General features: G+C 39.2%; 1 protein-coding gene across 1 annotated transcript in view; it reads left to right on the top strand.

Annotated features, from left to right (window-relative positions):
• Positions 1 to 22824, top strand: part of NCOR1 (nuclear receptor corepressor 1) — a 174622-nt gene that overhangs the window by 117995 nt on the left and 33803 nt on the right. Inside the window, exons 18-28 of the mRNA XM_044673007.1 lie at positions 497 to 636; positions 2193 to 2319; positions 5399 to 5888; positions 7148 to 7277; positions 7577 to 7748; positions 12442 to 12602; positions 14822 to 14942; positions 15039 to 15143; positions 15503 to 15603; positions 18638 to 18806; positions 20769 to 20909. Of these exons, the coding sequence (XP_044528942.1) occupies positions 497 to 636; positions 2193 to 2319; positions 5399 to 5888; positions 7148 to 7277; positions 7577 to 7748; positions 12442 to 12602; positions 14822 to 14942; positions 15039 to 15143; positions 15503 to 15603; positions 18638 to 18806; positions 20769 to 20909 (1857 nt within the window). The remainder of the gene's footprint in view (positions 1 to 496; positions 637 to 2192; positions 2320 to 5398; positions 5889 to 7147; positions 7278 to 7576; positions 7749 to 12441; positions 12603 to 14821; positions 14943 to 15038; positions 15144 to 15502; positions 15604 to 18637; positions 18807 to 20768; positions 20910 to 22824) is intronic.

Below are 22824 nucleotides of genomic sequence, written 5' to 3'. Positions count from 1 at the left end.
AATAATACAAAGGGAACTATGGGGCAAAAAGGTAATTTCCTATTCATTTACACTTAACTTTGAAATGTAAGATTGTATCTGTTTTAGAAAGAGTATAGCTTGAAATAATGACATCCTATGAAGACCCTTTTACAAAGTTTTGAAAAACCATCCAGCATCTCCATCCATCCTCCCTTGCCCATTTCTGACTTTGTGTTTTGTTCACCCAGACACCACCACTTAGACTTAGGCAGAGCACGGCTTTAGTTGCCCTCTGCCTCAGTTTCCTCTAGAAATTATCAGTAGTAGGGAAAACAAGGGATCAGGGTCATAAACCTTTCCTTTCTGTTACCCCCTTGTCTCTGGATAGCCCAAAGGAGTCATGTCTGGGTAGCTCCTTAGAGTTCATTGAAAACAGACTTGCCCTGTTGCATCTGGAGCACGGCCTCTTCCTCTGCTCTGTTCCTGGTAGACAATTATGGGTTTCACGTGCTCTTCTTCTTCCTCTTTTACACAGGCTTAGTTGAACATGGTCGGAACTGGGCAGCAATTGCCAAAATGGTGGGGACTAAAAGTGAAGCCCAGTGTAAAAACTTTTACTTCAACTACAAAAGGCGTCATAACCTGGACAACCTCCTGCAGCAGCACAAGCAGAAAGTGAGTAGAGCTTCTCTCAGGGCTGCATCTCAGACTTGGAGCCAAGGACACGGCTTTTTCAGGCTAGGCAGAGAATTTTGCTGAAACACCAGTTTGATTCTCTTCTCTACATATTTAGTTGGTCTGTTTGAGAATCACGGAGGCACACAGAGTAGGATTCCTTTCACACATTGCAAAGCTTCTTGTCTCTAGGCCCACATCAACCTCCCTCTTAGCCAAGGTTATGGCACTTTGACTAGAAGATAGACATTGGGGTAGGATGACCCTATACTTTGGCTCATTTAACTTTCCATTATGGGAGGGGGTCATGGGGCAAAGCTCCGTCAGGGAAATGAGAAACAACTTATATCTGAAGAGATCATGATTCTAGTCCATTGGGGCCTTTGCCTTACTGGAAATGAGAATAGTTGCTTGCTACTCCCAGCTTTATTCTTGTATCTTGTAGCTGAAGGAAGTCCCTATTAACATAATATAGAGAAGAAATACCAGTGACATACATATTGGTCTCTTGGATCCTTCTCTGGAATGTGTGTATGTCAGCATATAAGAAAAATTTCCAAGAACCATGCAGAAGGGTATTTTTAGTATCAAAATACATTCATTTATACAAAATAGTGTTGAAAAATGTCTCCAAGTAGACTTGTGATCTGTTGTGCTAAAGTGCCATGCGTTCTATGACCCTATGCAGAGGTGACAACAGAGATTGGAAGTAAAAATGGGGTTTTAATGAGTGTAGATTTTTAAAAACTAGATTCATGTTTAATATCAGGAGATATTTCATAATTTGTGATTTTAAAATCATTGAATATATTGTCTTCTCCAATCCTACTTCATACCTAAGTAGATCAATTTCTTGAGCATTTGTGGCTAAAATCTTGTTCCCTTAGTGGTCAGATAAGCATTTTTCAGTTTGATTCATTTTGATGAACATAGATTGGTAGCACTTGAAGGTTTGCAAAATGTTTTACAGTGATTTTCCCATTTTATCCTCACAATAATTGGCATTTTACAGATGAGGAAACAAGCTATTTGATTTGCCCACCGTCATATTGAATTAAGTGTCTGAGACCAGATTTGAACTCAGGGCTTCCTGGCTGTAGGTCCTGTGCTCTATCTGCTGCTTCCTTAGCTGCCAGTTGTAATTTTTCATCACTATGATGTATTTAATAGCTTTCATTTTCATAGCATTCTCACAACAACTCCATGAGATAAGTTCTTAAAATATATTTTTCCCCCTGATGGATAAGAAGATTGTTACCCAGCAGAGTTCAGGCACATGACCATGCCCTCCCAGTATTGGAGTGCTCACAGGCAGATCACCTCCATCTCCAGCTCTAGTCTCCCACTGCACCAGAAGAGACCTGCCACCATCATTCATTTCAGATGTACCTTATTGAAGTCTGATTGCACTTACTGGTTTGCCTGAAAATCAGGTATTGTGTAGGCTCAGGTCTGGTACTTATTGTTTGTGCTTGTGAAAACTGGTTCAAATGAGCAGCTCGGTTTCTTACCTTGGGAAGTCATGCCAGTCCTTAACTCCCCTTGCCTTTTTTTAGTCTTCTAGAAGACCCCGTGAGGAGCGTGACGTGTCTCAGTGTGAGAGCATTGCTTCTACTGTTTCTGCTCAGGAGGATGAAGACATTGAAGCTTCTAATGAAGAAGAAAATCCAGAAGACAGTGAAGGTACCTGGAGAGATCTGAAAGTATTAGGAGGGATTTTTGCTATTGTTGTTTCCAAGGCTCCAACTTTATTTAATTGGCTTAAGCCATTTGGGAATAGCTCCATAAAGGAAATAATTGTGATTGCATTTCCACAGCAGGAGGCCTTTCATCTCTCCCCTGGTGCATGGGAGATGATTAACAGGATTTTGAAAATTGTGCAGAAATAATGTAGGGATAGTCTTCTTGTAAAAATTCTTTGTCAAGCTGTTTCCAAAATAATAAAAAGTTGGTATCTATAATACCATTTACCATCAATCTTTTTATTACTAGATGATTTTTGTCTCTCAACAACATCCATTAGCAAGTGTCAGTGCACTCATAGTTCAGAAGAGGTAGACACAAATTGGAAACTTCATGAGGGCAAGACTATTGCCATATTCAAACTTCCTACTCTCTCCAGTTCCCTTAATGCAGTAACTACTTAATGTTAAATTGCATAAATTGTATCCTGGACTACTCAGAGATGTAGGATTTGACATGGCTATGAGGAAGAAAAGGAGATGAAAGTGGAGGGAGCATTCCCTTTTTCTTTAGTTGTTTGAAGAGCTGGAATATGACAAATGTCAGTTCTTTGTAAAGTCCTATCCCAGAACACCCAAGTAGCATCATTGCCCACATTTTCAGGGCACTACAGAATAGTCTTAAGCCTTCTGGCTTTCCCCTTGGACACTCCCAAAACAAAAAAAAAAAACAATTTTCTTGCACCTCAGACTATCCTATCTCTGAGCCTTTAAAAAAAAAAATCCTCACCTTCCGTCTTAGTATCAATACTGTGTATTGGTTCTAAGGCAGAAGAGCAGTAAGGGCTGGGCAATGGGGGTCAAGTGATTTGCCCAAGGTCATACAGCTCGAACCTGTCTGAGACCAGATTTGAACCCAGGACCTCCCATCTCTAGGCCTGGCTCTCAGTCCACTGAACTGCCCAACTGCCCACTCTGAGCCTTTTTCCCTCTGTTGTATCTTCTCTGAATTCCCTCCTGTCTCCTCCTTTTGTAGAAATGCTGCTCTTCTAGGCTCAACTTCCATCTTCTCTAGCAAAGCTTTTTCATACTGTATCAGCAAAGGGAAAAAAAAAGTCCTTTATTTTTTCCTCCGTTTCAAATAGTACTACTTCTCACCATGTTTTATCACTGAGCATGGTGCCTGGTACACTTAATAAGTGTTCATTGAGTGAAGAAATTAATCTTTTCCTTCGTCATATAGTTATTTCTGGATTCACTGTCTTGCTTACTGTAATCTGTCTTGTTCCAATTCATAGACATAGCAGCCTCTGCCCCAGATCTTTTTACATATAGCACCTTCTAGGCTGTCCATCTCTCAGTAAAGTTCTGAGTCTTGAATTGCTAGTCAGGACCTTTTCTTTTTAGCATGGTGTCAGGCAGTTTCTTTGGAATAGAAATAGAAATCTTACTTATTTGGACATTGTTGTTCTCTCTAAGGCTAAAGCTTAATAATATAGAAAAGCTTCATTTTAATTAGTCTCAGTAGCCAGCATGTAGTCAAAAGGTCCGAGGTTTTCATTGTGCCACCAGCTCTGTGACCTCTCCTTCATCTTCCTTGACACTTCTCTTCCCCACACTCATGAGAGATTATAGATTCATATGGGGAAAAAATCCCAAATTATTACTATAAATAAAAGACATGGGCTCATTCCTTGAAATTCAAAAAGTTGCAACATTCTAAAATTTTCCTTCACTTTATGAAGTTTCATTTCCACATGTATTTCTCTGATATAGATCAGTATTTAGAAAAGAGAACCTAGTGGGTATTTTTTAATAATGAGTATTTTTAATAAAATGGAAGTTGTTTTGATGACAATTTTTTAAGTATAGTTTATCTTAATAAAAAATTTCCAGATAAGTTATCCAAAGTTCCATTATCCTTATTGTCTCCCTCCCTTCTTTGGCACTTTAAAAAAAAACAACAAGCAGCAAATCAAGTTCAACTTGTTTCCAACTTCAGGTTGACAATGCAAGAGATCCTAGTTTGAGGTAGATGAAAATCCGTTGAATCCTTTTAAATTCTCAATTACAAATTTTCAGTTTTCTTTATTTTATTCCAGTAACAAATTTACAGAAAAGTTTTCCAAGGTTACATGATTCATATTACCTCCCTCCCTTCTTTCCTCCCCCCTCCTGTAGTTGACAAACAATTCCACTGGGTTATTATACATGTATTATCACTTAAAACCCGTTTTCATATTGTTCATTTTTGTAATAGAGTAATCTTTTAAAGCCCAAACCCCCAAATCATATACCCAAATAAAGAAGTGATAAATCATACTTTTTTTTCCTTCATTTATAATCCAGTAGTCCTTTCTTTAGATGTGGATAGCATTCTTTTCAGAAGTCCCTCCAAATTATCCTGCATCATTGTATTGCTGTTAGTACTAAGGTCTATTACATTTTATAGTCACATAATGTTTCAGTTACTGTGTACAATGTTCTCCTGGTTCTGCTTATTTTACTCTGTATCAGTTCATGTAGATCTTTCCAATTTTTAAAGAAATCATCTGATTCATCATTCCTTATAGCACATCATATATCACAATTTGTTCACCCATTTCCTAATTGAGGGATATCCCCTCAGTTTCCAATTTTCTGTCACCACAAAAAGCATAGCTATAAGTATATTTGTACAAAGAGGTCCACCCCTAATTTTTTTTTTAAATCTCTTTGGGATACAGACCTAGTAGTGGTATGGCTGGGTCTGAAGGCAGACATTCTTTTAAAACCCTTTGGGCATAGTTCCAAATTACTTTGCAGAATGTTTGAAGTAATTCACAACTCTATCAGCATCAACTACAGGTTTTCAAAATGATTTTTTTGGGGAAAAATTCTTGTAGGTAAAAGGATTGTTTAATTATAAAGTGCTAATTTAAGAGTTTCATTCCCCAGTCCCTCCAAGCTAATAAAATGTCTTTTCCAAAGCCTTGCCAGTTAGCCTGGACACTTATTGATTCCTGGACATATGTACTCTGTGTTTCTTTCAGGTGCTGAAAATAGCTCCGACACAGAAAGTGCACCTTCTCCCTCCCCAGATGAAGGTGCTAATAAGCCAGGTGAGGATCCAACTGAAAATGCCACTTCTGGGTTAGCAAACGAAGTCCCGGGAGAACTGGAGTCCACTACAGGGGGACCCAGTGCATCACCCACACCTGCCATTCCAAGTGCAAAGCCAGTGGCTGGACAGGAGGCTTTGGAAGCTCAGGTAAAAGAGGAAATCAATGAAGATCCTGAGGAACCCATGGAAATTGACAGCGTGAGCCCTTCTGCTGATGATCAGCAAACCAAAGTTGAGCCTGTTGATGTGGAGATGACAGTGCTAGATGGGCTTGAGGTGAAGGCAGAGAGTGATGCCAAAGAAGGGGACTTGCAAAGATCCAAGGAAAAGATACAGCCTGTAGAGTCAAGCTTTTCTGTAGCCCAGACTTCAAGTACCCTGAGGCCTGAGTCTAGGTCTGACAATGACTCCAGTGCTACTTGTAGTGCAGATGAAGATGTAGATGGAGAGCCTCCTGAGCGGCAGAGGTGAGTGACAGCTACCCATTGGACTTGGTGATTTTCTCTAGAGCTGGATGCTGGGTGAGGCACTGTAAAATAGAGAATAGTATAGACATGGTTAACAATAGGGCCAATATTGCTAAGGGACAGCAATAAGGTAATAAACAAAGATCAGAGTATAAATTAATAGATTTAGGAGCAAGTGGGCAAAAGGAGAATTGTAAAAACAAGAGTTTGCTAAAATACCTCCAAGATAATTAAACTTTATACTTTAACAGTATTTAAAATGGTCGTTTTAAGTTAAATTTAATTTAGCATGGAAGTTACCGTCAGGAATTCAAACATTCCCTTTCAACTATTTGGCTTTTTTAAAATTCAATTTGAAAAATTATTCCAGAGTTTGGTTTTTCTTGCTTTTTTAAGGTGGAGTGGGGGAAAATGGGAAATAGAAGGGAAGGATACAAGAGATCTTCATTTTAAAAAAAAATCATTCCTTGTGTTCCTTAAAGTGTGTGTGTGTGTGTGTATTGATTTGTTCTTTAATAATATCACGTGACATCATTAAGAGAATTTTTAGAACTTTTTAAGCATGCTTGTATATGATACAGATTTATATAATAATGAAAAGAATTGTGGCAGAAAATGTAACTGTAACTCTTTTAAATATTCTTTGTGTTTGCATACACGGTTGCCCATGAATATTGTTCCTTTTTCTTGATCATTTCTAATTTTTCTAGCATTCTATAAATGAAAATTGTCTTGGTTACTTTTTTTCCCCCTAATTTCCCACCAACTCTGGCAAATAAGTCATTGAGTCTGTTCACAGCCATGATCCAAGTTAGTGATGTCCCTTGGATTACTAAATCCAAATAATTTGGAATTCTTTAGTATCTGTATGCTGTGATGTTTCTCTTCCTTCATTACTATCCCAAGAACCATATTTTAATTAACTCCCAAGTAAATTATAAAGATGAATATAAATAGAAATTATTTCATATTCCATTTTGGAAAATAGGTGTATGCTTTTCTTTAATGAGAATAGATCTTGGGGGCAACTGAGTGGCTCAGTGGATTAAGAACCAGGCCCAGAGACAGGAGGTGCTGGATTCAAATCTTCCTAGCTTTGTGCCCCTGGGCAAGTCACTTAACCCCTATCACTTAGCCCTTATCACTCTTCTGCCTTAGAACCAATACACAGTATTTATTCTAAAGCAGAAAGTAAGAGTTTAAAAAAAAAAAAGAATTGATCTTTACAAACTTTGCTTTCCTTTTATTTCTGTCTCCAGGATGTTTCCTGTGGATTCAAAGCCTTCACTTTTGAACCCTACTGGATCTGTATTAGTCTCTTCTCCCATAAAACCAGCTACAATGGACTTACAACAGCTTCATCATCGAGCTGCTGTCATACCACCAATGGTAAGTCCTCACTGCCCTCTAGCTAGTTTTGGAGGTAGGTTATGTTATATTTCCATTTCTTTTTTTGAAAGACTTTTCATTCTCGTACCTGTTAGAAAGGAAAAATCATTCCAGAGTGTTCTCTTACTTCATTCCTGTAGGTTTTGTGTTCTTTCCTTGTGTGAGGGAGGGGTCCAGAGCTATTGGAGGTGTACAGTGTCAGGGTTCCAGAGCGGCAGAAACTCACAAAATTGTTATCCCTTTGTACAACCCTGGCTCCTTGAGAACTCTCCAGCACATTTCCCTCTTTCTCATTTTAGGTCTCCTGTGCCCCTTGTAATGTAGCTGTTGGTGCCCCTGTGAGTGGCTACGCTCTTTTTCAGAGACACATTAAGGCCATGCATGAGTCGGCTCTCCTGGAGGAGCGGCAGAGGCAAGAACAGCTTGATCCAGATTGCCGACATTCTGCCAGTCCAAATGTTGAATGGGAAGGTAGGGTTTATCTACCGGGCACAGATCATGTATTTCCCCGCTCCCAGCTGCCACCCTAGGAAAGGAAATTAAGCCACAGAAGCCTAGAGTAAGCTTTGTAGATGTCTTCCCCATCATTAAAAACCATTGGGTTACTATTCCATTTTGATAGGCAAAAAAAATTCCTTTTAAATCAAACCTAAAAACTTGCACTTAAGAAAAAAAATGGTTAGTATTTTCTATTCCTTAAATTGAAATTCAAAAAGTTATTTCTACTAAGGAATAGTTATATCTTTTTTTAATGAGGTAATATTTTCAAGATGTTAAGTAAGATCCAATTCTTAATTTCCGTGCTTTGAGTATTTTACTAAAATTATGCTCATAACCTCAATTTCTTCTAAATTATGAAAGCAAATTAGGATTCAACATTCAACATCCAAAATAAAAATGATTTGTAATCTGAAATTTTGTGTGCTACCCAAGAATCAATTTTCCTTTCCTATTTTTGAAAGAAGCACCACCTCCAACAATTACTTTTCATGGCTAAAGAAAAGCCGTCATAAGATACTGCATCGTCAGGAAATGAAAATATAAGATCTAGTTACTATTCCTTGTGGACACCCTTTTAGCATCACATGTTTTGATAAAATAGGATACCTTGAACATAGCATTTCATCTTTATCTCTGGATGATTCACAAGTCTCTTGGAAGGATTTTACATATGTAAATAAGAGCTCTCAAGCTTTGGAATGACAAACTTGTGAAAAACTATTTGATGCAAAATAGCATTTCCGGTACTTAGCAATCCCACTCTCTCCTTCCTGTAAATAAAAAAAAAATGAATGTCTTGCCAAAATTTGTTATAAAGTGCCAAAAGGCAATTATATTTTGGGGTTGTGTGCATAGGCCTTCTGAAGCCTAGTTTTTCATCATTTTAAAATGAAGACGGGGAAACAGGCTAGGGTTTATGTTTATATATATATATGTATATATATCTCAGATTCCCGGATTTACTTCCAGAATGAAAATATCCCCATCTTGTGGGGTTTTAGGATATTGCCATTAGAGACTATTTTTGCCATTTCCCAACCACAGGCACATATATATTGTCTTTGTTAAAAGAGCATTCCAGTGGGAGGAATACCTGTTAATAAAGATTTTGTTGAACTATAATTTGTGATTTGGCAGTCCTTGTTTTCTGCATAATAGATGGGATTAAGGAGTAGATAGGGAATTCTGTTTACAAAATGATTACCTTTAAGTGATTTAGGATAAATTGTATAAGGTACAATCGAAATGATGTCATAAATTTATCCCAAATGGAAGCACATTTTGGACTCAAAATATTGTGCTTTAGAATGAACTAGTTAAAAAGTTTTTCATGGAATTGAAATTAATTAATTAAAAAATAGGGGCTATCTCTTGAATGAGGGAAAAGATCTGAGATGCCCAAGAGAAATTTGGGCCCCCACTCTTTTTTTCCCTTTTCAAACAAATATACTTGGTTGAATTTTGAGACTGGATCTGAATGATGTGAGTAAATCAAATAGAAATCAAAATTTGTAAATTTAAGAAGTACAAATTCCAATTAATTACTGGTCAGTAATCCCCAATGCATGTGGGGCTGTTTTGGTTGATTGGCATTTTCATGATATCACCATTATTTTGACAATAATCAGTTAGTGTGTTTTGGACTCCCCACAGGCTTAAGCAGCTGATGCAAGTGAACCAGAAGTTTTTTAATCACAGTTCATTCATCCCTGACAATTTCATCTAAAATACTCCCTCCCAAATCTATTGAGTACAGCTTCTTTATTACTAAAAATTCACCTTTTAAGTTATATTGAAAACAAGCCATTTACATGGAATATTAAAGGTAGATGATAAGTAATGATGTCACTTTATAATTAGGGAACAGCAGAATTCTGATAAAATGACTCATAGTAGAAACCAGCATCAGCCAGCTTTCTCTTTCCCTGTAAGGTTTACAAAGCATTTTGCGTATTTTATCCTAAGCAATGATCCTTGTGAGGAGGGAGAGCAACACAGATGGCCTTACCATCTTTTACATATGAAGAAGGTTCTGATCCAGGGCCAAGAGGTGTCTGGCCAGAAAAGGCAGGGATAGGTTTTGCAGAGAGAAGGCCTCTATACACACTTTCTACTGAAGAATGATGCTTCTTGTGCAACTAATTTTATTTATTTTAAAAAGTACAGTTCTTTAGCTTTGTGGTAATCATTTTTCCCTTTGCTTCTTGAAGTTAAATACATATGTATATACACACAAACAATCATAGTCCACACAATAATGAAGCAAAAACTATCAGGTTGTCAAGGAAAAACTAAAATATGATGAGAATGTTGATTAGGTTTGATCTAAATACTTAACTGATGTGCTTTTCTCTCAATTATAATCTTAGACTTTTCCATATATGGGCTATTTCAGCACAGTAGCTTGGGAATGCAACCTAATTTAGAGGTTCTTTTAAAAAGTTTTATTCTTGTAAAATTTTAACAAGTTTATCTACATGTATATCCCATAGTGCAAAGCTCTTTCCTTCCCTTTCTTTCCTATTGCTATTAAACATTTAGATGTGAAGCCAACACTTACTTGTCTAAAATGAATTTGTTAGGAGTAAAGGAGTGACCCATTTTTTGATTGGTTTTTAGCATTCTGGACACATGCTGATTTTAAAAACTAAGAATATTATTTATTTCCATTTAAAAATCCAAAACCACATAATTTCCAACTCCTTGACCTTTTCCATAATTAACTAAACTTTAAAAAATTTAATTGGTCATGTTTTGAAATTGGAGATGATAAAGTGGTTTTTGAAAAAGTAAATTATAATACAAATTCTCTGTAGCTGAGGTACATGTTTCTCTTGAAGTTTATTTTTACTACTAGCATCCTCTCCCTTGTACTTAAAAAAACCCACAAAAAAACCCAAAACAATCCTTACCTTCCATTTTTGAATTGATACTGAGTATTGGTTCCAACTTAAAAAATGGTAAAGCCTAGGTAATTGGGCAGCTTGGAAGTATCTGAGGTCAGATTTGATCCTAAGAACTCCCATTTCCAGGCCTAGCTCTCTATCCATTGATCCACCTAGATGCCTCTTATTAGAAGTCTCTTAAAAATAAACACATTTTCTGAAAAGTATATATCATGATAGGTACTTGGGTAAGCTGACTAATATTAAAAGGGGCATAGCTGAATTTTGAATTTGTACTGAATAACTATGCAAGTACTTGAAGGAAAATTATCTAAAGTTTAGACTTAATTTAAATAATATAAAAAGCCAGAAAAAACATATTGCCAATGAGACAGTTGGAACCTTTTGAGCCGTGCAGATACCCCCACCTCAACCTATCCCTAATTACCACCCCCACCCCTCTCCCCAGCAGAAACTCAGTGGCAGGGTGCTGGCATTGGTGCCATGGTCTTGAGTTCCTGATAGAATTGATGCATTTGCCAATCTTGTTGGTGTGCTCAAGTTTCCTTTTCCTTATGAAGAAAAGATAGTATTTTTGGTTGGCCATGAGACTTTTGCTTTTTAGATAACTTGGAGAGTTTTGTGGTTTAGTTTTTCTTTTTCTGGTTTCCATCTTAGTGTGGATTTTTGTTGGGAGTGGGGTTTTTGGAGACTTTTAGACTTTGCCACTGTGGTTCACTTGTTAGAATAGCTGGACTGCTCCAACTCTGGATAATGGGGCGGCAAGGTCCTTAATATTTTAATTTGAGGTCCTTCCCTTATTTTGGTAACTTTAACTTCCTTAGGAAAATCAGTCGCCTTTCTGCCTCATGCTGAGGTCAAACGTGCCCTAGAACAGGAAGCGCAGATGCAAAACCCTGCAGCAAAGTCAGCCTCACCGCATAGGCTCTCTCCAAGAGAAGTCAGTAAAGCATCTCCACAGTCTGATAGGAGTGCCGCTCGCTCTAGTGTCCCTCCAGGTAAATATTGCTCATGTGCAAAGTGGTTGCCAGCAAGCTGCCTTCAGTTCTCAGACATTTATTCTGCAGCAGAATTTCATGCATCGTGACAGGATTCATTTTGCCCTTCTGGGATGACATCTTTCCTCTCTCGGTGTCTTGTTGTGATTGGATGTAGAATTGAGTTTGAGGTTCCCCTGGCTGTCTTCATGATGGTCACACAGTTGATCTTTCCTCGAAGTATTTGCAAACTTGGTGAAATCCTAAGTTTTTTCAGGAGGTTTTCCAGTTCTTTGTGGGAGCAAACGTCATTGCCTTTTCTCAGGATATAGAGGAGGTGAGTCTAGTTGTGCCAAATTTTCATCCTGGATCTTCCCAAGAAGCATCCTTCTGTGACCTTAGCTGTGAAGTCCATAGTAGCGATGGAGGCTGACTGCAGAAGAAGGTACAAAGTTGGTTTCTGCTGCTCAGGGTCTGTAAAGAATAGGAGATGTTTAATAAATGAAGAGTCTGGATCATGGTTTGGCCTGTGAGGCTAAATGTTGCATTTGAGACAAAGGTAGTTGTGCTTTACAGAATCACAGGTCCCTCCAGTTGCCTAAATTCTGAGGGGAAAACGGTAACTCAGCAGACACAGATGCACATAGGAAAAAGGGAAAATCATCTAGTGCTCCAGCTGCTTAACATATTTCACTTTGGGATCATGCCTTGTTTTGGTTTATACATTTTAACAGACTAAAGCATTGATACTGTTATAAAGCTTAACTTTTCCTTTAAAAGTCCTCCAGCCTGCGCCACATCAAGTGATTACGAGTCTCCCTGATGCAGCACGGCTTCCAGCAACACGACCCACCAGGCCACCTCCTCCACTCATTCCTTCTTCCAAAACCACTGTGGCTGCCGAAAAACCATCTTTCATTATGGGAGGCTCAATCTCACAGGTAAAAGGCTTTTTGGTTAGCCTGACCAACTTTTCTGTTGAACACTGCCCTTTTTTTTTAAAGTTTTTTTTTTTTTTTTTGGTACTAGTTAATTATACCTAGTAAATGGTCACCTCCCCAACCAAGGACCCTCCAGAAACACCTTCTAGAAAATGGTATGTATAGCATGCCACAGAGAGAACCAGAGTGTCAGGAGCCCCTCTAGGTTGTGATTTACTATTTATTCATTTAATAAACTTTGATTAAGCACTTCTATTATCTTCATCAAAAGATTGGGAAAATGCAGAGTTTAAATCTGACACATATTCCCTTAAAGAATATAGATCCTAGTGGAGGATTAAAATACTGTATTAAAGTTGACAATATTACGAGTTTTAAGTGCATTAATGTGAGGTCTTAAGGAAATCAAGAAAGGCTTCATGTAGGAGAAAGCCTTTGTATTCTTCTTCAGTGATAATTAGGAGTTTAGGCCAAAAATGAGGTGGAAAGACAAAGAGAACAATGTCATTAAGGGTCAGAGGTGAAGAAGACTATATTTGATGCATTGAAAGTTCTAAGACTAGTCTAGAGCCCATATCAAATGGTTTCATAGAGGAAGCCAAGTGGGCCAGGTACCTGTACCCTGTACATGGATGAGAGCCCCACCCTAGGGCAGCTAGGCAGGGAGGAGTTGCCATCTGCTTCAGTGGCAAGAACTTCGCAATAAGTGAAATTTTTTTTGGCGTATGAGAAAGATCCAAAGAGAGTAATCTTAGATCAGATTGGGAGGAGAGACTGGCACTGATTATGGGTGATACTAAATGTAGCAAAGATTCTTACATGCTTTAAAGGGGACAGGACACCTTGTGTGCCCCATCTCATGTGTCCTCTCAGCAGCTCGGAAGCAAGATCCTCTTAGTGTCTCCATTTTGCAGATGAGGAAACGAAACCTCATAGAGGTCGTGTGTCTTGCCCAGGCCATATACACCTAGAAGGTGTTTGAAGAGGAGTCAAAACAAGATCTCTGAGGCGAGGCTCCTTGTATTGCTCCATGAATGCTAAGTAGAGAAACAGGCATTTTGCTTAGGAAATTGTTAGCACCCAGCAGGGATTTTTGGGAATGAGTATGGCATGACCAGAACTCTGCTTTATATTATACTAGTAGAAACTGGAAAGATGAATCCAGAGGTAGATTGGGGGTGCAGTAACACCCTTCATCCGATATTTTCATAACCCGTACTGTGTAAGGCTTTGTGCTAAGTGCTGTGTAATTCTCGCCTTTGATTCTCATAGTAACTCTAGCAGGTCAGTACTATTCTTACCCCCATTTTACAGATGAGGAAACTGAGGTGAACCGAGTTAAGTAACTTGCCTATGGTCACATAGCTGGTAAGCATTTGGGTCCAGATTTGCATTCAAGTTTTCTTGACTTCGAGTTTGTCACTCAATCCACTGCAACACCTAGCTGCCCTCATTAAGTTATTGATGTGGTGATGCAAGCCTTGGGCAAGGATTATGGCAGTGGGAAGAGCGAGGGGCAGGATTTTGCATGCGACACATAGAGGTGTAGACTGAGGGGACTCTGTAAAAGATGGGATGCAAGAGCGGAAGAGGCGGAGGAAAGAGTCCAATCTTAAACAAAAGTTCATACAATACAAGGTAAGGGTGAATGGTGGCACTTCTGGCTAAAACAGTGAAAAGAGATGACAGGACAAGTTTAGAGAAAAAAATTTTGTTCTGGAGTCAGGTGACTTGGAGGTGTCAGTGGGAAAACTACATGGAGATGTCTCAGCTGACTGAAAAAGAATAGTTTACATCAGCGTTGAGGCTTTCTCATGCATCATGGTATAAATATTTTCAAGTGTTTCCGGCAGCTGACTTAATGCTGCTGATACATATTTTAAAGTGTAGATGTTGGACTAGATGACCTCTATGGGCTCTTCTGGTTCTCTCTTTGCTTCAATAATTCCCAGTGTATCAACATGTATTTTTTATAGAATCAGAAAGTTGGCATTCTTTTAAGAAACAGCTACCAAGTCTTTTTCACCTGTGGGCAATTACATGAATTTCAAAGAAGAATTATCTCTTTTTTAAAGTCCTAATAATGAGAGCTTCTCCCGCATAGATACTCAAAATTGTAGGGAACACAGCATTACCACCTCCCTTCTTATAGAAATATGTCTTTTAACCAGAAGCCTGCAAGGTAGCACCAAGTCTTCATTTGGTCTTTGTCCTTTCAGGGAACCCCGGGCACCTATTTAACCTCTCATTGCCAAGCTTCCTACACACCAGAACCAGCAAAGCCATCAGTTGGGTCAATATCTCTTGGATTGCCTCGACAACAGGAACCAACCAAGCCCGGTAAGAATCCAAGGGCACCCAGCCTTGGCCCCCTGGCAAGAGTACCCCTGCCTTGCTCCTGGAGTCATGACCTCTCTCTTTTTTTGTTTTGATCAGCTGGCTCCTTGCCCTACATCAAACAGGAGGAATTCTCACCCCGAGGTCAAGCCTCCCAGCCTGAGGGCTTGTTGGTCAGAGCCCAGCATGAAGGTGTAGTCCGAGGTAATACTTGTCAGGACGGGATGGGTGGAGAAATAGGATTCTTTGAGGAAGATGAGAGAAGTAACCCTGGGGAAGTAAATGAATGAGGGGCAGTTCGTGCCACTGTTGACCTTTCTATTTGATAATACATAAATGATTCTGTTCACTTCTCTAATTCTAATTTTGTTTTTAACTGGGCTACTCTGGACTCCTATATCCCTTCATTGATAGATATAGTGAATAATTCTCCTAAAATAATTGTTAAAAACCCATCATGTTATGCACCCAACTTCACATAAATTTGATAGTTTGAGGCTATCAATAGTTAACAATTTGACCCAAGAGGAAATCATTTTGCCTTTGATTTCATTTTGACTCAGGTACGACAGCAGCGATACAAGAAGGAAGTATCACTCGAGGAACCCCAGCTAGCAAAGTTTCTGTCGAAAGCATCCCCTCTCTCCGGGGTTCAATCACTCAGGTAATTTTGCCTATTTCTAAAAACTCTGGATTGCATAGCTGTCTTTGTTTCCAGATAGAATTAATATGGCCAGCTCTCATTCATCTAGCTTTACAAGAATGATGAACTCAATCTGACAGCAGTTGCCTGATGGCAGAGTCAGTAGGACACTTTTGAACATTTTCAATGCATCCTACTATCAGCGAAAGTGTGGGGGCTTGTTTTAAATTATTTTCTGGGATGTTGCAAACCTTTTTGCAAATGGATAAAGGGGATTTACCCAAGTTCAATTGAGTCTCACAAATATTATCTCCCTCTTTTGTGAAATGCACAGTGCTAGGCACAGGGGATATAATCTATTGGGGGGTGGATACTGTGTGTAAAAAGTTAGTAGCAAATAGAAAATAATTTTGATAGAGTGAAAATGCTAATAACTAAGGCAATTAGGAAAGGCTTAAGGAAAGGATATTGTGGGTTGTATTTTGCAGGAAACTCAGAATTTATAAGGTAGAGATGAGGAGAGAGTATTTTAGACATGGGTGGGGAACCCCTTAGAACAAGCAGAGAGGGCAGACATGGAATGCTGCATCCTTAGAATACCTTTCAGGCTATTTAGACTAGAACTGAATGGACATTAAGAGTATTAAGAGTAATACTACTCAGCTAAGTAGTATAGTGGATAGAGCACCAGGCCTGGATTTAGGACCTGTGTTCAAATTTGACCTCAGACATATATTAGATGTGTGATCTTGGGCAAGTCACTTAACTCCCATTGCTTAGCCTTAAAATTGATACTAATACAAAAGGTAAGAACTTTTTTAAAAGAGGAAAAGAGTAGAAAGTGGATCGAAACTAAATTGTGAAGGGCTTTAAATATCAGGGCAACAATAGATATTTTTTTCCTAGAAGTGATCAGTAGTCATTGAAGATTTTTGAAGTTTGGGGCTGCATGGTCAGGATCTGTTTTCTGAATGTCTTGTTTGGCAGCCTTTAGGGGGATGTATGGTGAAAGGAGATATTGGAGGGAAAAAGCAAAGTTTGGAGCCTAATCCAGGGTCCAGGTGAGATGTGGTAAGGGCTGGAACAAGAATAGAAGCTAGGATGGACATACCTAGGAAATCTACGAGATTTGGCTTCAGAGTCAGTGGAGCTGAAGGAAAAGGGAAGAATCAATAATGTCTTCTTGACAGACTGTGATGGCAAACAAGGGCCATAGGCATTACCAATTATAGATAGAAATGCACAGCCTCCCTAGAAGGAGTTTTCCACTATGGGGACTGATTCTGGACATTTATATATACATCTAGAGGGAGAATTAAAAAGTGTGTAAAAAGCACATTTTTCTTGCTTTTATTGTTTAGATGAAGGAATATAAGCTTGGTACTTTTTTGGTAAAAGAGGTAGAGACTTGGACCAGGCATTCTATAGATGTATCCTAAGCATCAGAATTCAGGCTGGTTTCTTACAAATTATGACTTGGTTGGCTGAATTAATTGCAAGCTGCTTAATACAAAAATTCTTTCTAATTCCTTTATACAATGTTAGTTTGACCTGAAGGTCTGAAATGAAAATTTCAGACCCTGTAGAGCAAAATTCTATTTGGGGAAATTTGAGAAGCAATGTACCCAGAGCCTGGCACTGCAGGGCTTTTAATCTGTCTGTGGTTGTTTAACTGCCTGAAGATTTCTGTATCCTTGGTTATTCTTAGCTAGGGAGTGGGTTTTTACACTATTTTCATTGTTAGGATTGAGAAAATAATGAACAAACTTCCAGTTCTCTCTCTCATCTTCACCTTCTAAATCCATTTTCATATATTCTTTTCTCCCCCAAGATAAACAATAGCCAAGAAAGGAAATACCTGTTTTCCTTTTTAGCTCTATCTTAGTGCTAACAACCACTGTTTAGAAGACAGTAACTAAAAATGAGCTCATGTGCTCATTTCCCAGTGGTCTCCCTAATAGAGAGGAGTGGATGGAGAATGGTCCTGGGATTCAGGAAGACTTAGATTCACTCAGCCTGTGTGACTGGACTTGCCACTCCTCTACCCCTCAGTAGTACCCCAGGCAATTTTCCAGTACTCCAACTTACAGAATCTTATAAACATCCACAATGGGCATGTGATGTTATAATTCATGTGTGTTTGCAATAAGGAATCTATGTGTTACTCAAAGATTAAAAGACATTTCTCTTGTTAATCTCAGTAATCCAGAAACCTCCATAAACTGTTGGGACATCATAAATTCATTTCACAAACATTCATTGAACCCTTGCCATGTCCAAAGCATGGTGGGAAACCCCCCCAAAAAAAGATTATATTCCTTGTCTTCAAGGAGCTTTCTGGCTAACAGGTGTGATGGTGGGATTGAATATTTCTTATTTAATTTGAGATTTTGTTAAAAATTTTATCACAAATAATCTTTCTGAGGTCAAAAGTACTTTAGAATAGATAGATAGAACATCCCACTTTTCAAACATATCCTTTCTCTTCTGTGTATATTTGTTAGCCCCCTTCAGACAATAGGATTGATGATTTCCCTGCTATTATCTAGAGCAGTGATGGGTAAACTATGGCCTGTGGACCAGATGTGGCTCCCTGAAATGTTCTATTCGCTTAGGATATTATTCCTAATCTGAGGAATACAATGAAACTTTGAAAGAGTTGCCTTAGAGACAGACTGACAGATGAGCATTTCCTTTGGCCCCCTCTTTAAAAAGTTTGCCCATCACTGCTCTAGATGAATCAGATGAAGACTGAGAACTGGGCCTTTTGAAGCTTTTGGCTTGGAGGACTCAGGGGTGAGGAAGCTCTCTTCCCTACTGTAGCAGCCCCTGTTCCGCACACAGATCTCAGGACTGGTGCCACTTGCCCAGTTCATTCATATATAAGACTTGAACATGGGTCCTCCTGTCTCCAGGGCCAGTTCTCTGTCTATTGCCCCACTCTGCCTCTTGTTCTCTATAAAATATCCAGTTATGCGTTTAGATTTGTTCTGTTTTATGTAGATTCAAACTCAGGCTATCCATTCAGAACATAATTGCCTTTATTTTGGGTCAGGGTACTCCAGCTCTGTCCCAGTCTGGCATACAAACAGAAACAGTGGTGAAGGGGGCAATTTCTAGACTCTCCATGGAAGATAATAGTCCTGAGAAGAGCCGAGAAGAAGCCGTCTCCAAAGGCCACGTGATTTATGAAGGGAAGAGTGGACACATCTTGTCATACGATAGTAAGTACCAGAGCCATGGCAACAGTGATCCCATCCCAGGATCTCAGTAGGACAAGAGTCCTCAAAGACTGTGTAAGCAAATCTTTCTTGAAGAAGAGTCCTTTCTCCGTATCCCTCAGAAATGGTCCTCTAGTCTTGGGGAAAGATTTCCCTGGAGGAGGCAGCCTCTTCCCCTTGTCATTAGCACTTATTTTTGTAACTTGTTGGAAGCTTCTGTATGCTTCTCTGCAGGGTGTTCCTAGTGGTACTGGGTCTGCCCTCCGCAGTAAAGTAGAACAGACCGCATTCATTTCTTTTTCAACTATGTAAAAGTGCTCATGTCTACTTTGGCGTCTTCTCTTTAGGACTTTTAGCCCCATTTCCATAGGATGCTCTTAGGGTATGACTTGGAGACCTTTCTACATCCATCTCTGGATTCTCCAGTTTTTCAGTGACCTTATTATAGCATGGTGTGCAGAATAACATCAATAATCATACTAACTATCATTTACATAGTTTTTTGAAGTTTCCAAAGTGCTTGATAATATCTTCTTTCCTTTGACTTTGTTCCCACCCAACCCCATGTGGTAGATGCTATTATTATTATTATACCTCATTCTGCAGATGAAGAAACAGGCTAAAGAAGGGAAATGATTTGCCCACAGTCACATACCTAGTAAGAGTCTTAAGGCAGGATTTAAATTCAGGTCATCCTAAGCTGCCTCCATTTAGACTTTAGAGTCGTGAGGTTGATTTTCTTTGACCTAAGCTTAAGACATGACTTTTATCCCTATTACATTCCATACTGTTAGACTTGGCTTGAAGCTCTAGCCTGTCAGTATTTTGGAATCCTAACCCCATTATCCAAATGCTAGCTATTCTTTCCAGCTTTACAGTCATATACAGATTTGACAAGTATGCCATCTGAACCTTTAAATCAACAGTCAAGGGCCAAGCACTGATTCCTGGACTACTCAAAACCTTCTCATTTGAAATTGGACCATGCTTATAGCCATGCTTAGCATTCTTGGCTTTTGCATTCATTCTCCATTACCTACCCTTGCTTCTGTCTTCTGTGTATGTTATAGGAATGTCTAAGTCAGTGAATCCTCCAGACAACCATATAGGCCTCTTTAAAGAGCTTCTCCTTTGCCTTTTCATTAAAATAGTTTATTCTTTGGAATTTCTTTTCTTCATGGTTTTCTGTCTCCCCTGAGCTAACTTTCTCTTTTGAAAAAGCTAATTATCTGTTCCATCTCTCCCTCCTGCCATGTCACATTCTCTTAATATTCTACCTTCTTGACCACAGGTCTAGGTTTACCTCAGCTCCCTGTCTTCCCAGTCTTTTTCTTCATTTCCCCATTGAAATGCTTTTGGTTTTATCTCGAAGACTTAACTTATTTAATGGTATTGCTTTTTTAAAAACAGAATTATTTTTGATGGAGGCATGAAATTTCCCCTGTTCTTGACCAGGAAGTGTTTTTAAGGTTTAACTTTAAATCACATTTACAAATGAATAAAAGCAGGTATTTTCTTAAAATTATTTATAAATATCCATTTCCCATAGAACAGCCAGATGCAACATAAAGGGCATTAAATTGGAATTAGGATGCTCCTATCCATATTATCTTAGAAAACCAGTCACAATGTGACTGATCATCTTCCTCAGATATAAAGAGAATCCTTGGTTGACAATCTTGAAGTTTTTAAGCATTTCTAATAAAGCCAATGTATAGACAAACTTTTTTGTTTGATAAGAAGGATTTCTCTTGATTGTATTGTTTGTATATATTTGGAAAAAAGTTTGGGGCCCATCAGAACAGTCATGTTTGTGACCAGTCATCTCTTTTACATTCAGAATGTTTTTTAAATGTGAAATTATGCTCCTCTGATCTGAATTATACAGTTCATAGTGGGGTTTAGAGGCTCTGTATTTTCACAGAACCTTTGACTAATGGCCAAACATGTTCTTCTGTCCTGTAGATATTAAGAATGCTCGAGAGGGAACCAGGAGTCCAAGAGCTGCTCATGAAATCAGTTTAAAAAGAAGCTATGATTCCATAGAAGGAAACATAAAACAGGGGATGTCAGTGAGGGAGTCTCCCATGTCAGCACCACTGGAAGGTGAGATGCATGTCACTCCTGTAATTCAGTTAAGAGTTTGATATCTGTTGCCAAGCAACAAACTGTTAGCACATACTAAAAGTGCAAGTGATTATAAAGATGTCTTGGTAGGTAATGTTCTGGAAAAGTCATTCTTCAAAGCCGTTGTCCATAAGGCTGTCTAATTAAATCCTTTTGAAGTGCACTGAAACTCAATTCCAGAAATACTTGGGCACTGATAATGTAGACAGGGCACTATGCAGAGTGCTGAATACCAAGTCATACCAAGACAGAAAAAAAGTTGCTCCTGCTCTCAAGGCCCTGAGAAAGTAGTGCTTGGAGCCTTGAGGAGATCTGTGCATGATACAGATGGTAGTGAAAGCATTGCCACACAAGACTAGGCAATAGAAGGTTCCATCAAAGGGCCAACTCCTGGAGCCCTTGGTGGCTGGAGTGTTGAATGTAGTCAGCAATGGGAAATAAGCTGGGGTGCAAGGTATATGTGAAAGGGTTCGAAATCTTCCTGTCGAGCTAAGGAGTCTATAAGGAAATATCAAAGGCTTTTGAGTAGAGCCATCAGCCTTGGTCCAGGAGGAATCTTCCAGGTACCATCTTTCTAAGGTTCCAAGGTCCTCCTACCTCCAAGGTACAAGGTCTTGTAGTGGCAGAGCATGCAGTAGGTTTCGGGACATGGTGGTTGGTGTCAGTGACTCTGCCTCTAGCAAGGCCTTTCTACCAACTGCCTACTGGTGACAAGGGGCCAAAGGTAGTGATGGGCAGCTAAGGATAATCACATATTTCAAGGGAGTTTTGATATCCAAAAGAGCTTTTTCTTTCCCAAAGTCTCCACCTGGTACAAATAGAAAACCTTGGACCAGTAGACATACAGAAAGCAGGGGCAGAACTCTTTGCTCTCAAAATAGTGCTAGGGAGCAAAAGGAAGAGGATTTTGTTCATGTGATCAAGAGACAGAATCCAGTCCTCTTCATTTACAGTCTGGAAACTGAGAACCAAGGAAGCCAAGCCACTTACCCAGGATTTGAACTTTGCCCCACTGATGAGTCTGATTTCCTTTTCAGTTGGGTTGACAGCTCTGAGGATTATTTTGTAGTCGGTAGTCCCTCAAGATTGTAGTTAGGCAATAAGTATTTATTAAATACTCACTGTTTACCACATGTTATGCTAGAAATCCTGAGAATCTGTTGGGAACATCAACAGCTACATATAGAACCCGTGTAGAGTGAACAGGTGCAAAGTAGCCTAACACACAAGGCTGTGTGGGAGGAAGACCATGAACTGTAGGGAGGCCAGCATCCAGACACAGAAAGAAGGAAGGGAGTACCTGCCTTGAGGGAAGAACAAAGAGACAACCAGTTTGAATGGATTGCAGATAATGTCCCACAAGGAAGGTACTTCATTGTGAACAGTAAAATCTGTTTTGTGCTGGAGACCCTAGAGAGAGAGCCATGGGAGTTGGCTGAGTAGCTAAGTGACTTGGTCGGATCAGCACCTGAGGAAAGTCACTTTGGCAGCTGAGTGGAGGATAGCCTCAAGTAGGGAAGAGACTTGAGGTGACCAGTTAGATTGTTGCGGTAATTCCGGCAAGAATTGATGAGGCCCTGAACTAATGTGGTAGCTGTGTCGTTAGAGAAGAGATGGCACAAGAGACACTGTAGAGACAGAAATGGCAAGGTGTGGCAACTCTTTTGCTCTGTGGGGTAAAGAAGAATGCAGAGTTGAGAAAAATCCCAAGTTTATAAACCTGCAAGCCTAGAAGGATACAAGTACTTTAGATAGAACTGGGGAAGGTGGGGTAGTTCTGAGCGAAATGATGATGAGTTCAGTTTTGGACATGTTAGGTTTGAGATGCTTTCAGGACAGCCAACTTAAAATGTTCATTCTAAAGGCAATCAGAGAAGCGGTATTGAAGTTTGGG

This window comes from Gracilinanus agilis, chromosome 4 (assembly GCF_016433145.1).
Source record: "Gracilinanus agilis isolate LMUSP501 chromosome 4, AgileGrace, whole genome shotgun sequence".
NCBI classification, from domain to species: Eukaryota; Metazoa; Chordata; class Mammalia; order Didelphimorphia; family Didelphidae; genus Gracilinanus; species Gracilinanus agilis.
This window is presented reverse-complemented; position numbering and strand designations above follow the sequence as displayed.